This window comes from Tachysurus fulvidraco, chromosome 2 (genome assembly GCF_022655615.1).
Source record: "Tachysurus fulvidraco isolate hzauxx_2018 chromosome 2, HZAU_PFXX_2.0, whole genome shotgun sequence".
NCBI classification, from domain to species: Eukaryota; Metazoa; Chordata; class Actinopteri; order Siluriformes; family Bagridae; genus Tachysurus; species Tachysurus fulvidraco.
Window position 1 is genome coordinate 32644178 of NC_062519.1, and position 16502 is coordinate 32660679.

Genomic DNA, 16502 nt, shown 5'->3' on the forward strand with positions numbered 1-16502 from the left:
GTCTGTCTGTTTATAGCCTCACTATAGACCAAAGGTCAACCATGATACCCAATGTGGAAAGACATTGAATTTATCATTAACCTTTCTCTAAAGAAGGAAGAAGGAAAACTAAACAATTTTGTCCACAAACAATAAGAAAGACTTATAATTTTTCCCAACAGGTAATTTGTCTCTATATGTTTTAAAAGTTTAATTATAAAAAGGATTCAGATCATGCTCTATCATGTACACTTCCACTTCCTTTTTTATCTTGTTTCTCATGGAACATTTCCAGTGATATATTTATTTTTATATTCATTCATTTATGAATGAATATAAAGTGCACAGTCTGCATGTCAAAAGTATTTTTATTATACACATTTTTTTAATTTATATAATAAAATATAATAACAAATTATGCAAAATGATATAGATTATTTAATAATCACTTTATCCAGTGTTGCCCAAATGAGAATGTGGTTCTGTTTGAGTCTGTTTTAATCATCTCATGATTTCCTCACAACTGTCGCCTCTGTCTTGCTTATTAAAGGGATACATTTATAAATGTAAAGCTTATATATGGAATATATGGCTTTGTAACAATGTATATTGTTAAAAGCTCTATAGAACATAAAATTGATTTGAATTGAAACTGAATTGTCAGATTATATTAGATTATATTAGATTATATTAGATTCAACTTTATTGTCATTACACATGTACAAGTACAGGGCAACAAAATGCAGGTTTGTCATCTAACCAGAAGTGCAAGATGAACAGTATATACAGTATATAATTACAGTATTTACAGTATGAACAAATTAATATACAGATGAATATGTTATGGATATATAGGTATGGATATACAATATATACAGGTTGGGTGCTATAGACAAATATACAGGTGCTACTGACATGATATACAAGGGTGGGTGATCATTGGGAGGCAGAATTTAGTAAGGTGACAGCCCTAGTGAAAAAGCTGTTCCTCAGTTTACTGATTTTTTTCTGGAGTCTCCTGAAGCCTCTACCAAAGGGAAGGGGGACAAACAGTATTTGAGTGGGTTGACAGAAGTCTTTAAGAATGCTGCGAGCTCTGCATTTCCTTTGGACTTCCTGAACACCTGGGATGCGCTGGGCAGTTTTCACCACCCGATGCCTTGCAGTCTGCAACTGTGGAGTTTCCATAACAGACTGTTACATACTTGGTCAGGAGGCTTTCAATCAGACAGTGATAAAAGTTCACCAGGATGGCTGAAAGGTGATGTTTCTTCAGTGTCACCAGGAAGAACAGGCGCTGGTGAGCTTTCTTGACCAGGTTGGTGGTGTTGGTGGTCCATGACAGGTCCTCTGATATTTGGATCCCCAGGTACTTGAAGCTGGAAACATGTTCAACAGGCTGATTGTTGATGTGGATGGGGTGTGCGTGCCTCTTCTCTCCCTCCTGAAGTCCATGATGAGCTCCTTTGTTTTCCTTTGTAGCTGTTGTCATCAAACCATGTGGACAGATGCTGTATCTCTTCCCTGTAGGCTGTCTTATCATTGTTGGTGATGAGGCCAATCTCTGTGGTGTCGTCAGCAAAACTGATAATGGAATTAGATCCATGCACAGGCCTGCAGTCATGAGTGAAGTGGGAACAGAGGAATTGGCTCAGCACACAGCCCTATGGTACACACGTGTTAAGGGTGATGGTGGCAGATAGGATGTGGCTGGGGTCTGTTGGTCAGAAAGTCCATAATCCAGTAACATAGGGAGGTGTTAATGCCTAGATCCCCAAGTTTGGTTATCAACTTGGAAGGGATTACAGTATTAAATGCTGAACTAAAGTACACAAACAGCATTCGTGCATATGTGTGGTTATTGTCCAGATGTGTGAGCACAGAGTGCAGCGTTGAGGAGACTGCATCCTCTGTGCTCCTATTGCTCTTGTAGGCAAACTTATGTGGGTCTAATGTGGGTGGGAGGCAGTTCTTTAGGTGTGCCAGGACCAGTTGCTCAAAGCACTTCATGATGATGGCACATCGAGTTGGAGTGTTTCGGCACTGGGACGTGGATTTGAAGCACTTTGTCTAGGGTGAGGTACAGGTTGAAGATGTCTATAAAGCTGTTCTGCACATGCTCTAAGCACATACAGAGGAACGCCATCTGGTCCGGCAGCCTTGCATGAGTTGATAGATAGAGCAGGATAGACGTCGGAGGAGGTGAGTGTGAGGGGCTAAAGGGTTTCAGAGGGTTTGGTTTTAGTGGCCATCTCTCTGTTGTTACTGTTAAAGCCAGCATAAAACTCATTTAGCTTGTTTAAGAACGAGATAACTGAGGTTGATGGGGTGAATTTGGGGTTGGAGTTTGGGAGGTGTTCCTCTACCTTTAGCTTGGCCTTTTTGATGCCCCTCAGGTTTGCTCTGTATACAGTATACTGTATGCCTGTGCATCACCTGATCTGAATACAGCGTTACGGGCCTGCAGCATGAGTGATCTGTGGCTTATGATTAGGGTACATGGAGATCTGTTTCTGGGTTGTAACACTGTCAATGGTGGTGTTGATATAATCCAGCACAGAGGAAGTGTAAGTATCAATGTAAATGTGAAAGCCACTAGTAGATTGAGAAGTAAACATATTACAGACAGTATGTTGAAACCTGTCCTGAAGTACAGATTCTGCCCCCACTGGCCACACTTTGATAGTCATCATTGTTGGTTTCACATGTTGGATGAGTGGTGAGTACTTAGGTGTGAGAAGCAAAGAAAGGTGGGCTGACTGTCCCAGATGGGGGAGGGTTTTGTGGTGTAAGCTCCAGAGATGTTTGTGTAAACATAGTCCAAAGTATTGTTCAGAATCAGAATCAGAATCAGAATAAGATTTATTGGCCAAGTGTGTTGACACACACAAGGAATTTGGTTCCACCTGTTTGTGACTCTCAAAAGTACAGACATAAATAACACTATACTATACCAAGACAAGATAATACAGACTATACAAGACAATGCAGATGATGTGATACAATATAGACAGTATGAGTATTAAATATGAATACAGAATATATGATCAGTTATGTACATAAAGTGTGAGAAGTGCATGGAAGTGTAAATAACAATATTGTGCAATATTATGCTTTTGTGCAATATGCAGCAGCAGTAATGTATAACCTATACTGATTATGTGTACTTGCAGATATGAAGCATGAAATATAATTATGGAGAGTTGTTAATCGGGGTTATTGCCTGGGGAAGGAAACTTCCTGTGTCTGGCAATTTTGGTAAGCAAAGCTCTGTAGCTCCTGCCAGAAGGGAGGAGCTGAAAGAGATTGTGTCCAGGGTGTGAAGGGTCACTAGTAATTTTTCCTGCCCAGTTTCTGGTTCTTGTATGGTACAAGCCCTGGGGAGTTGGCAGGGGGGCACCAATTATTTTTTCTGCTGTTTTTACTGTGCTGCGTAGTCTGTTTCTCTCCTGTTCTGTTGCTGCTCCAAACCAGATGGTGATGGATGTACACAGGCTAGATTCAATGACTGCAGTATAGAACAGCATTAACAGCTCCTTGTTTCCTCTTGTATTGCCGGAAACATGCTGGTGAAATTTAGGGAGCACTGTCTTTAAGTTTGAGTGATTAAAATCACCTGCTACTATATAGGCAGCCTCTGGGTGAGCAGTCTGATGTTTGCTAATGGCTGCATAAAGTTTGTTCTTGGCATTAGCATTTGGAGGGGACATACTGTATACTGTGAGAAATTCAAGATTAACTGAGCAGAATTTCAGAATAAAGACAGTTTGTGCTCAAGGCTTTGCTAATATAATGTGCATTGCGGTTTTATAGCACACACACACACACACACACACACACACACACACACACACACACACACACACACACACACACACACACACACACACACACACACACACATTCCACGAGTTGTTTATGATGTATTAGGAAGATCAATAAGATTTTTATAATGATGTAAAATATTTAACATGAAAGCTACTGATAGTGTGTGATAGTGTGTAGTGGCCATGGCCATTATAATACTATTAACCTGCACTTACATATTCATATCATTACTGCACTTTACTCAGGGGTATTAAAGTACATGTGTAATTGAACTTTATTACTTTATATACTTTGCTTCATAGATTTTTGTTTATCTCTTCAAATTACATTCTCATCATATTTCTTTCAGCGATTAACTGTAAACTGTGCATCAGCAGAATTAAATCCTGCATGGTTTTATTTACAGTTTAGTTCAGTGCATCAATTCCAATTCATCAAAGTAGAAGAAAATGTATATTTGACAGTTCATTGTCTGCTTACATAGTTTTCAATACTTGAGTATGTTTTAAAAATAGCAACTTTTCTTTAGGGTGTGCAGTGGTACATGGGGGCATTTTAGCCTCATAGCTCCAGGATTCCCAGTTTGATCCTTAGACTGGGTTACTGTTTATGTGGAGCTATTATGTGATTAGTCAGTTATTGAAGATGATGTGTTTGAAGCAGGAAACATTGTGTAACCATATGAGCAACTAAGAAGGCTAGATGACTGAATCAGAGCATTTTCAAAACAACACGTCTTGTCCCGGTATACAGTGGGTAAACAGAGCTGTGGGTGAATCACTGATCTCAGTCCATGCTGCAATTGATAAACTGTCATACACACACACACACACACACACACACACACACACACACACACACACACACACACACACACACACACACACACACACACACACACACGAAATTCCATGAAATATCGAAAATAGATAAAAATTTTATTTCAAAATTTTGCTTCAGTGTACATTATACAGTACTGTAAATATAAATTCTACAGAAATCTCCTACTTTAGAAAATGCATATAAAAGTTCTACATAGAAAATTTGATTGATTAAAAGAAACAAAACAAGTAACAATTATTACAGAGACACATTAATCTTTTTAAAGACATTTTCTTTATGTACGTGTGGTTGAAATGATTGTAAAACTGCAAAAACAATATTTATTTAAAAAAGGGAATTTGTTACAATCCATCCCTGAGTTTCAAATAAAGCCCTCTGCAAATGCTCAGAACTATGATTGTGTGTAGCTAACATGTTTGCAAATCCATGCTAGCTTCTGGGTTTAATTACACATTTTGATAGTTTACTTAACATCATAGATAGCAAAGATTATTATCTTTAAGCTATCTAGTTAGCTGGCTAACATTTGGTCAGTGTTGTATTTAGGCAGCTAATATTGTTAGGTAGCATATGGTATAATTGAAACCAGTATTTTATGGTGTATTTCATGTTGATCTGAAGGCATATCACATAATCAAGTTTCAACCTCATCTTCTCATTGCAGGTAAAACCTCTAAAATGACTTTAGCAAGTGGAAGTGGAAGAGGGTGCATTATAGCCTTCCTTGGAGGACAGGCATAGATTAACACTGTCATCTAGAGCTGAACCATATCACTGCACATGAAAAACTGAGGGACAGAGAGAGAGAGAGATGAGGGGTTGAGTTAGATTCAGGGGGGCACTCGTTGTATGGATGGAGGCAAGCGGCATATGCCATCACATGAGCGATGTAATGTTGCTCTTTAACTCCATGGAGAAGATGAGCCATTGGACCTTTAGCATAAATTGCCACATCTTCGCCTCCATGAGTCTCGGCATCTAATGGCACAGCAGCCTGCTGCATGTATTCCTCATCAACTACAGAGAACAAATACACAATTGATGTTACACATTTAACACTTGCAAGACAATCAGAACTTGATAATAAAATAAAAATAATTTTGTTATGACAATATTGTGATTTAGAAACCTTGTTATAAAAGTTTTAATTTAGGTACTATATGAATGGGATTCATTTTCTAAACTGCTCTAATCTAACCTCTGCTCAGTTACACAGCTGTTAACACTTTATTTAAAAGAAGAACCATCCATCCATTTTCTATACCATTTATCCTACACAAGGTTGATAGGAACCTAAAGCAGGGGATCACAAATTCAGGTGAAGTCATTTTTATTTTAATGTAAAAATGTAATTTATAAAAAGAGAAAAAAGTCTCATTTACCTTTGGATAATCTCTACTAGCCATAATTGTCTTTTTTTTATATGATTTTGGAACTGATTCTTTTATTTTTATTGCATCTCTTAATGGTGTGAATTGTATTGTTTTTATTGTATCTCTGATGTTATTTAGACTTTATTTTTCTGCTGAAAATTAGTCAGTGTACAATGTAGTCACATAGTACAATGATGTGACAAAGGGCTTACAGTGAATCTTATCAATCTCTGAGCGGTTTGGGTCAATGAGTCAGTGACAGCTGGGTTCTCTGCTGCTCGTTACACTAACACACACACTAATAAGAAGTGATAAGATATCATGATAAAAAGGGAATCTTTAATTAAACCTTTAAGGAAAGTTAAATGCACATAATACAGAGAGACACTAATGTTATTGCATGAATTGTTGTAATAAGAGCTGTTGCAAAAAGAATTGGCCTCAGATTGCTTTATTTAAATGATGCCACTGTGAACCAAAGAAGTTGTCAGAAATTTTGGACCAAAATCTTGAAATGTGATTATGTGACAACTCCCCCAAAGCAGACTACATTCCATCCAAGGTCGATTTTATGATAACTGATATCATGTAGTTTGCCACAGAAATGAACCGAGATTTTATCGCCATCATCTCGTACCTTGTCACTTGCAATAAACCTATAAACCTGCTATCACATTTCAGTATATTGGAAAAAGTTAATTTGTAGCTAACCTATAGCACCTGTTTTTAAATTGATTTATACGTACACAATGCAAAGTAATTTAATGCAAAGATATATGTGCAGGGGCGGTTCTAGGATTTCACCTTTAGGGGTTTTAGCCCTCAGTGAGAATTTAAAACAAGAAGAGTTCTATATTATATATTATTTGACTACATAGTAAGCCAAAAGGTATGGTATTATTTAAAATGGCAAAAATGGACAATACAATTTTATGCATAATGTAATGATGCCAGTCTTGAATCAAATCAGTTCATGTATGTGTGCATTCTCTACGAACAGTGTGTCCAATGAATGCAGTCATTAATAAAATAAATATTCACAAAAGAACAAATCAACAAATGTTATATTTATTCAGTATTGACTGGATTGTTTGCATTAATATTTTGTTTGTGCTTTCAACTCTGGTAATAAGAACAGTGAAATTTCACTGCGCTCTGACTGACTCTGCGCTTCTCCGTTCAAATAAAGCAGACAGCCGATGACGCACTTTGAAAGACTACAACGCACGCGTGTAAAAGCAAAGTAAAAAAAAATCACTCTTGGATCAGACTGCTAAATAATTTTCTTATCCATCGATGATATGTCCTACATTTTAATGTAATTTTTATTTTTTATTTTTGAAAGTAAAAATTATACTTATAGTTTTAGGGTGGCTGAGATCACAGACAGGGGGCTGAAGCCACCCTAAAAAAGGCCTAGAACCACCCCTGTATATGTGAACAAAATAAGTCACAGTTCCATAGGCGAAAAATCAAGAAACAAAAACATTATTCTTTATTTGACTTGACTTGACTTATCTTTAGCACCAGATCCCCAACATACAGTGTATATCACCTTTCCATATACTGTAATCTTCATATATAACTAAATTCTGTTGAAATACTCCTGACATTTGATGATTTGAGTGACCAAAGATTCTAAGACTGATTATCTAGGCTCTTATTGATTAATATTGCTTAATTGTATGTACTCTTGAAATTTAGAGTTTTTCCATAAAATACATGGATAAAATTAGATAAAATTGGACATAATAATTAAATTATAATTCAGTTATATCCCTGTGAAATGAATCCCATCCCAATAGCTCTTAAGCTAATGTTTTGATCCTCATGCTAGGTTTTATATACATTTTATAACACTTTCTTTTTCCAATGGATGCTATGTAGCTAACTTAGCAACGTTATTATTCCAATGTGGCTTTGTATAAAGTCCCTTGGTATTAGTTTTTATTTGTATTTTTTCTAACCATGTTAACAGTGTTAATGTTAGAAATACATCTCACACAGAAACTTACAGTAATCCACTGTTGACACGTTCCCTCTTGTCCCATTTACATGCACGTATCCGGGGCCATTAGCATACAGGATACTAGTAAATGGAAGTCTGTCATCTGCGTTCTTCGGTGCCAGACCTTACAAAAAAAAAATCACAAAAACTCACATGATCACAAGAACTTTTCTTTTCTTACAAATGTGAACATCAGCGCTGAACGAACTACGCACCAAAAATAGGGTTTCCCCGCAGTGTGTTCCCACCAAATGTGAAGACGTGTGAGTGATCTGCTGTGACAATGGTGAGGGTTTCTGACTCTTCAGTGAGCTGAGATGCTCGACGTACTGCTCGGTCGAACATCACTGTCTCGGTAAGCGCCAGTTTAGCGATACCAGCATGGTGGCCGTGATCGATCCTGCCTCTTACAGATAAATGAAACAAGTCATAATCAGTTTATTTAAACTTACATAAAAACTTACACATTTAAATTTATGTGACAGTTTTGCCATCAACAAAATGTTTACTCTCAAAAATAACAAAATATTTGATTTGTTTACTTACACAATACATTTAAATACAATGTATTTTGGAGACAGTAATAATTTTGAATAATTTTATATAAAACTACTCATCTTCCACAAAGAGGAAAAATCCATTTGGATTTTTCTTGAGGATCTGAATGGCTTTTTCGGTCATGTCCACAATGGAGGGATCCCGTGTCCGGTTCCTGAACACCTCAAACCTCATGTCCTTCGGTTCAAATAGCCCTGTGAGACACAACCATTTCAGAGAATTTCGTGAACAGCTGGCCAGGCTATAGCAAAAACGTTTAGAATATTTCACCATAAAACTTGAAAATCATTATAGATGTGTTAATGATGCAATGAATGCTTAGAAAACCGTGCTATGTGCAAGCCTTTAAACCTCTTTTCATTATTTACTCAGACTAAATGTCCAGCACAAACAGATGATGGTGTGGGGGTGAAAATATAATGTTACCCATCAGACAGTCTGTAGTGTTCACATTCACAGCATTAAACTGCTCTTTATTCCAAACATACTGAGCACTTCTGTCCTAGTGAAAAAGAAAGAAACATTATGTTAAAATGCAGTGGAAACATTATGTTCGGTACTTGCACAATTTATGATTTTAGAAATTGTTCATTTTCAACATCTGAAATAATAATGCAATTTTAAAAATACTAATAAAAATGTTAATGTACAAATATTATCATTCAATAAATTGCTTTAGTTTGTTGCCTGGACTGGATAATATTTGTCTAAACAAAAAGTCTTTTGTTTAATACTGGTTATAAGGTTTATTTCAATTATTCCAACTTAATGTTTTACTTTGTCTACACACTGTTTTTGCATCTTTGCAAACGCATCTTGCACATTTAAAAAAAATGTTTTGCACAATTCATTACAATACCTCATATAACTGCTGATATTATATTAAGTGTTCATTCCAGTATTTTATCCCATGTACTGTAGAATATACAGTATGTACTCTGGTCGGCGCTGCTATTGTGTATTTGTGTATGTCTTTTGTGTTTTGTGTATTGTCTTGTAGTGTTTTGTATCTTTTGTTTGCACTATTTTTTGTCTTGCACTGTTTGCACCAGGCTGCACTGTTTATGTGGCTAGGACTAACTTACTTTAAGCCCTTAGCTCTGTGTGTTTATGTACAGTATGTAGCACCATGGTTTAGGAGAAACATTGTCTCATTTCACTATTTACTGCATCAGCTATATATGGCTTAATTGACAATAAAACCTTCTTGACTTGACTCTTGATCCTGCTGATTATAACCTAAACACACTTTACACTTTCATGTTGTGTAATTTACCTTCCGCTGATCCAGCCAATCCTCGATCAGGTTCCTCTTGTCCTCACGATCACCTTTCCGTGATGATGAAGATGGATATTCTGGATCCAGAGTACCTTTGGGTGTCATGTACATCCGTCCACCTCCAAGAATAACCTGATACACACAGAGAGTAGTGAAAAAAGATTAAAATATTTTATTAACACTAAAAATCTGGTATTAATAAGTAATAATATTACAATATTACCTTACAAAGTATTTATTATCCATTAGTAGAATATGTGTTAACCATATATTTATATTTAAAACATACATGTAATAAGTAACCTGTGTACATCATGTTCATAACTATATTCTTCTAAATGGACATATTTATTTAATTCCACTGCAATTATAATTTATGACACCAATATTCCGTATTATTAAGTTAATTTGGATCCTAATTAGCTGTCTGCTAAGTCTATGCACCAAGAAAGTATTCTTGGTGCATTAATCTAAACCAAGCACTATTATGTCTTATTCATGTGCTATAAATGTACTATAAATGATAATTCACAATTTATAATACGTCAAGTGTTTATTAAACAGCTAAGAGCTTGTATAGCCTTGATAAGCAATCCTTTCCTCACCATCTCTCTTTCTCTCTCTCTTACACACACACACACACACACACACACACACACACACACACACACACACACACACACACACACACACACACACACACACACACACACACACACACAACATGTTAATGTTTACCTATCCTTCATATTACAACAGGAAAAAGCTTTGCTGTTGTATTAAAATAATGCACACCTTCTGACCAATCAGATTTGAGCATTCAGCTGTTTTGATTAGTAAAATAATCAAATTATGGGTGATAACAGTAATGCCGCTCATCACACCTACCCATTATTGATTATTTTTATTACAAAAGCATCACATATGTTGTATATTACTTAAACGTTAGTATAGATGACATTGTTAGTGAGGTACAGTATTAGTCTTACATCAATGTCGGTGTTACTGATGAGTTGAGTGGAAATGTCCACACAGCCATCTTGTTGGGCTTCGGGTGGTAAATCAGCATCACTGTACCAGCTGCGGCTCACTGAGTGGGCGTATGCTGCTGCCGGAGATGCATGTTGGACACGAGTGGTGGTCACAATGCCTACTGATTTACCTACACATACACACACACACACACACACACACACACACACACACACACACACACACACACACACACACACACACACACACACACACACACACACACACACACAGAGTAAAGCATTAAAAGAACAACGAATGACCGGCAAATGATACCAAGACTCATGGTTTAAAGTCATTGTTCCCCTTCTTTTAAAATAAAACTGTAGTTCTGTCCCTCATGGGGGATTCTAAAAGGTTAGACTAAATCAAAATGCTTTAAGAATTTCAAGCAGCACCCTCACGAAGAGGGTTAGCTCTCAGAATACTTGGTGGGCTTGGTAGTTTTTTTAGGGTAAAGGGTTTTATTGGATAATTAATGCTTTTTTATACATAGTAAATGTATGACACTTTTCCCTGTCTGATAGGAAGATGCATTGTTATAGAGCTCTACATAACACCCAGAAAGATAAATAAAATATCATTAAGGGGCCAAAGAATTTAGGGGAGAATTCTGTTTTAACCTCCTAAGACCTGAGCTTTGGTTTGGCCTTGCATTTTAGATGCAGTGATGTCCACGTATGTGGACCCCAGGTCGTAGGAGGTTAAGGGATTCTACATGGACAACAGAGATGATCAGCAAGCTGTGTTGCTCACGACATTTTTCAGGAGCCTCCTATGCAAGGGTTCCTTGTAAACAGTATTTTTAGCTCCTGTAAAGGGGACACACTATTTAACAAACACATGATATAAAAGAACATTTTCCTGTTTTCTGGAAAATGCTCCAGGCACAGTGAGGTTATTCTTAACACAGTGCTGAATGGGCATATTTGGACATGTTTCACACTTGTTTAAATACACACACGGGCCACCCTGAGGGACTGTGCACATACTCACAGACCGCACACATGCACACACACACACACACACACACACACACACACACACACACACACACACACACACACACACACACACACACACACACACACACACACACACACACACACACACATAACACATAGCATTTTTTTTGGCTACACTTCCTGTGTGGAGTGGAAGGAATTATGAAATAACAGTGGTGCTGCTAGTTTAAACTCAATGTTAGGAGAAAATGTGTATGTGTGTGTGTGTGTGTGTGTGTGTGTGTGTGTGTGTGTGTGTGTGTGTGTGTGTGTGTGTGTGTGTGTGTCTGTGATTAGTCTCAAAGTCTGAACTTCGTATTTCATTAAAAGTGTATCATAACTTTGGTATAATCACATTGGTACTTATCTACCTAATCATTTTTCCTGTAGCTAATGAGCTATAAAGAATAAACACCCATAAGTCCATAAGTATGTGACCTTTGCAACGTCAACTCTATTACTGTTACTGACAATAGATTTAATTATCAACAGTGTCTTATGAGAACTTCAGTTTTATTCTCGGTCAAAGTAACATTAGAGTAATACTGATATGTAATTAAACCATTTCCCTTTATCCCCACATCTCACTAATCCCACCCCTCACTCCATCCATTGCTCTATGACTGTTTCCTTAATCTAACCCTTCTATGTCTGTAAAACCCAAACTCAATGAAACCCCGTCCAGTGCTGTAACTCACCTTACCAATACCTTGATTCTCACTCTGCCCCTGCCCCTCAACTAACACCATCAATCACTTTAATCCTGCTCATCACACTAACTCCACCATAAGTCTCAAACTCCTCACTCTAGTCACTCATCACTCATTGTAACGCAACTGTATTCTTGCCTGTGCCTCACTTAAAACCCAAAATTCATGATTTAAATTCTTATTTTTTTGCTGATGTATTCAACATTTCTAATACTATAATTACTGTATTACCATGGCAACCAACATCAGTTCATTAATAACATAAGCCAATTACTGTAGGGCAGCACACATTATGCAAACAAAAACAAGAAACAATAAGATCTTTAGGAGAACCAATTCCTTTCCTGGACCTCAAATGTATCTGCTTCCACAGGTTAGCATATGTTAGCATACCTTGTAATTTAGCACGATGCAGGACAGAGTAAACTTCATTTCCGAAGGTCGTGTTACACTCGTAGGGGATGGCACTCGCACTTAAACCCACTGTTTTAGAGTTTGCTTTAACACCACAGTGGTATGCTGTAGCCGTGCTTGCACTGTCCGCTACCTGCTTATCCACGCTGTAAGTCTGCACATGTCACAAACACAACATGTTAATTTATAACAGAGCTCAATAAAATGTTTTTAGTAAAAAAGCTGATTCAGTTTAGCTGGATACAATTTAGGAAGATGGAACAGGAAAACTGTTGTGAATTTATTCTGAAGTTTGTCCTCATCCACATGTTTGTAGGCTAAAAGTAGAACTTCATGTTTTCAGTAAACATAGACAACACAAATATACGAAATAAACTGTCAAACACACACACACACACACACACACACACACACACACACACACACACACACACACACACACACACACACACATACAGTGCAGTCAGTTAGCAATGACAACAGTAAGCCTTGTGTGTGTGTGTGTGTGTGTGTGTGTGTGTGTGGGTGTGTGTGTGTGTGTGTGTGTGTATGTGTGTGTGTGTGTGTGTGTATGTGTGTGTGGTGATATTAAGGATGCAGATGAAGAGTGAGGAGACCGAGGGTCTGGTCAAATGCCTGTGGATTGAGAGGAGACAGGTTGAACATTCAGGTAATGACAGAAGGCTCAGCTAAAAGTCCTACCTGTCTTCCTCAACACTGTCACACATTGGGTTCTACATGAGGGAGTGATGGAGTGAGGACTGAGTGATGATAATGATGAGGGAGTGATGGTGATCCATAATAAGCACCTCTACATGATCATTATGATGATAATTGAATGGTGTTTCAATGATGATAATGGAGTGATACTGTTGCTGCTGCTGATGATAAAATGATTATGATGATTGAGTCATGATGATGTCAATAATGATAATGATAATATGATGTCAGAGTGATGGTGATAGAATAAAATAGATGATGTTGATAGAATGTTGATGAAAATGATGATGATGATGATGATGATATGCTGGACATGTTGGAGTTATGATGCTTGAATGAAGATGATAGTGATAATGATGGCTGTATATAATGAAGATGAATGACTTAAGGTGATGATAATGATGATGATAGAGTGATGACAGAGTGATGATAATGGAGCAGTCATGATGGATTGATGATGAAGTTGACCTTTGACAGTGCAAGGTAAGGAAATGTATCCACAGCGAGGACAGTCTCCTCCCCTGAGCCTCCATCCATCTGTCCTCTCAGGATTCGGGCAGCTGAGACAGTGGAAACACCCATTCCTGTGTGAGAAATCAATGAGACAGTGATGTATAATAAGAATTAAGGTCCTTATATAAGGTCCTATATGCTTCTTCTTTGCATATAAATACAGAAACTGAAACAGAGGACATTTGTTGTACACGTGAACAACAACAACAACAACAACAACAACAACAACAACAACAACAACAACAACAACAATAATAATAATAATAATAATAATAATAATAATAATAATAATAATAATAATAAATCAGTATTTATAAGTATTATAATAAAAATAGAAGTCCACAGTGTTACTCAGAATCCCCTGGTTTGACAAAAGCTCCAGTTGGACACAAAGCTAGGCAAAGCACAGAGGTAGAAGCCTGTATTAGCAGGAAACCCCTTGTTTGATGGACAGAAACCCCTAGCTAAGTAAAAACCTCGGCGGGGAAGACGAATGTGGCTAGACAAAGTCCTATATTTGGTAGGTGACCCCTTGGATGTTCAAAACTCCATAATGATAAACACCCCCAAGGTTGCCAATAGCCTTTGGATGTATAAAGCTATATTTTGGGATGAAGCTTCATGCTGGGAAAAGCTCCATGATGGGCAGAATTCTTAGGTTAGACAAAGCCCCATATTGGGCAATGCCTAAGTTGGGCAGACGCTTTCTGCTGAAAAAGCTCCATGATGGGCAGAATATTCTGGTTATATTAATTTTCATGGAATATTCATGATGGGCAGAGGCTTCATGGGGCAAAAGCCCCATGCCAGACAAAGCCCCAGCCTAACTGTGGCTTTTTTTTTTCAAACAGCAAGAGTCAGGTTTGAGTTTCCAGTCATGGATTGATTAAACTACATTTGTTATGACATTATAATTTACAACCCCTTACTTCTCCTCTCAACCTAACCCCTTTCCTTGTATTAATTCTGGCCCTTAACCTAACTTCATACGCTGTAACTCACCATCACCAAGGAAGAGGATGATATTTTTGGCCCTGTGATTCCTCGGCTGGAGTTCAAGTGCATCATGCAGCATTTTCTTTGCTTGTTCATTCCAGTATGAAGGATCAGCTTCCCAAAGAGCTGGTTACAAGAAGATAAAAAATGTCTCGTTAAAAACAAAAGCAAAACAGATTCTCCATGTATGCAGTAGAAAAGGGGGGCAGGTCTTATTTACAGAAAGCACTGTGAACAATTGCTCACACACACACACACACACACACACACACACACACACACACACACACACACACACACACACACACACACACACACACACACACACACACACACACACACACACACACACACACACACAGAATATAAATTCAATAATTGTGCTTCACCTTGCAAGTTTCACACACAGCAATTCACACAAACCTGTGAGCTGTAACACACACCTACTGATGAAAGCCATATGACCCAAGTGAGAAAAATAATTGCATTTATTGCAGAAATGGCTGCAATTAATAGACATTGGTTACTGCTTAATTACAAAAACACAATTAACTTGCAATAATAATTATCTTAGCAGTACATATGGACCAATCATAATCCAGAATTTAAAACTGATATGGTGTAAAAGGCAATATAATGATATAATAAATTAATTACCATAAAATAATAATAGAGATTAATGAGGAATTAATTCTTGAGAATAAGAAAAGTGTATATATGCAGGAATCAAGGAGGAGGAGCAGAAACACATCCTGAACAAAACCTGCACGTCTCTTTTTTTTACATCGAGGACGCTTGCAGCAGTTTTTAGACTCTCAGTTCATGCCTGACTTTGTGTTTTAGCAGCTTCCCCATCCTCTCTTTATAGGGCCATCACCAGAACAGACAGAATGCGGGGCATTTCATTTTCATTTGGGGGACACATTTTTATGACCTGAGAAACAGACATTCACCCATATTTACTATAATTAGAATAGACCACTTTCAATTTTTAAACAAAACACCAAAACACAAGACAATCATGTTCTATTCGGTGATTCAAATACTTTTTCATATGATCAAATTCTCTGTTTATTTTCTCTTAACATTTGTATTAGTATATTCTTTATATTCTCGTTGCATAGTATTCATCAAATAACAGTGAACACAGTGCCATTGTCTGTTGTATTTGAATAATTAATGAGGAAGATCTACGCAGGGTTTGCATGCTGTTTTGGGATGTTTTTTAAGTAATTTAAATATAAT

At 37.2% G+C, this 16502-nt stretch overlaps 1 protein-coding gene across 1 annotated transcript in view; it reads right to left on the reverse strand.

Moving 5' to 3' along the window:
* Positions 1–4573: 4573 nt before the first annotated feature.
* Positions 4574–16502, reverse strand: part of alpi.1 (alkaline phosphatase, intestinal, tandem duplicate 1) — a 14096-nt gene continuing 2167 nt past the window's right edge. Inside the window, exons 2-11 of the mRNA XM_027158135.2 lie at positions 15264–15383; positions 14217–14332; positions 13008–13182; positions 10858–11030; positions 9866–10000; positions 9016–9091; positions 8645–8783; positions 8247–8437; positions 8039–8155; positions 4574–5667 (exon numbers count right to left, since the gene is read on the reverse strand). Of these exons, the coding sequence (XP_027013936.1) occupies positions 5402–5667; positions 8039–8155; positions 8247–8437; positions 8645–8783; positions 9016–9091; positions 9866–10000; positions 10858–11030; positions 13008–13182; positions 14217–14332; positions 15264–15383 (1508 nt within the window). The 3' untranslated portion in view covers positions 4574–5401. The remainder of the gene's footprint in view (positions 5668–8038; positions 8156–8246; positions 8438–8644; positions 8784–9015; positions 9092–9865; positions 10001–10857; positions 11031–13007; positions 13183–14216; positions 14333–15263; positions 15384–16502) is intronic.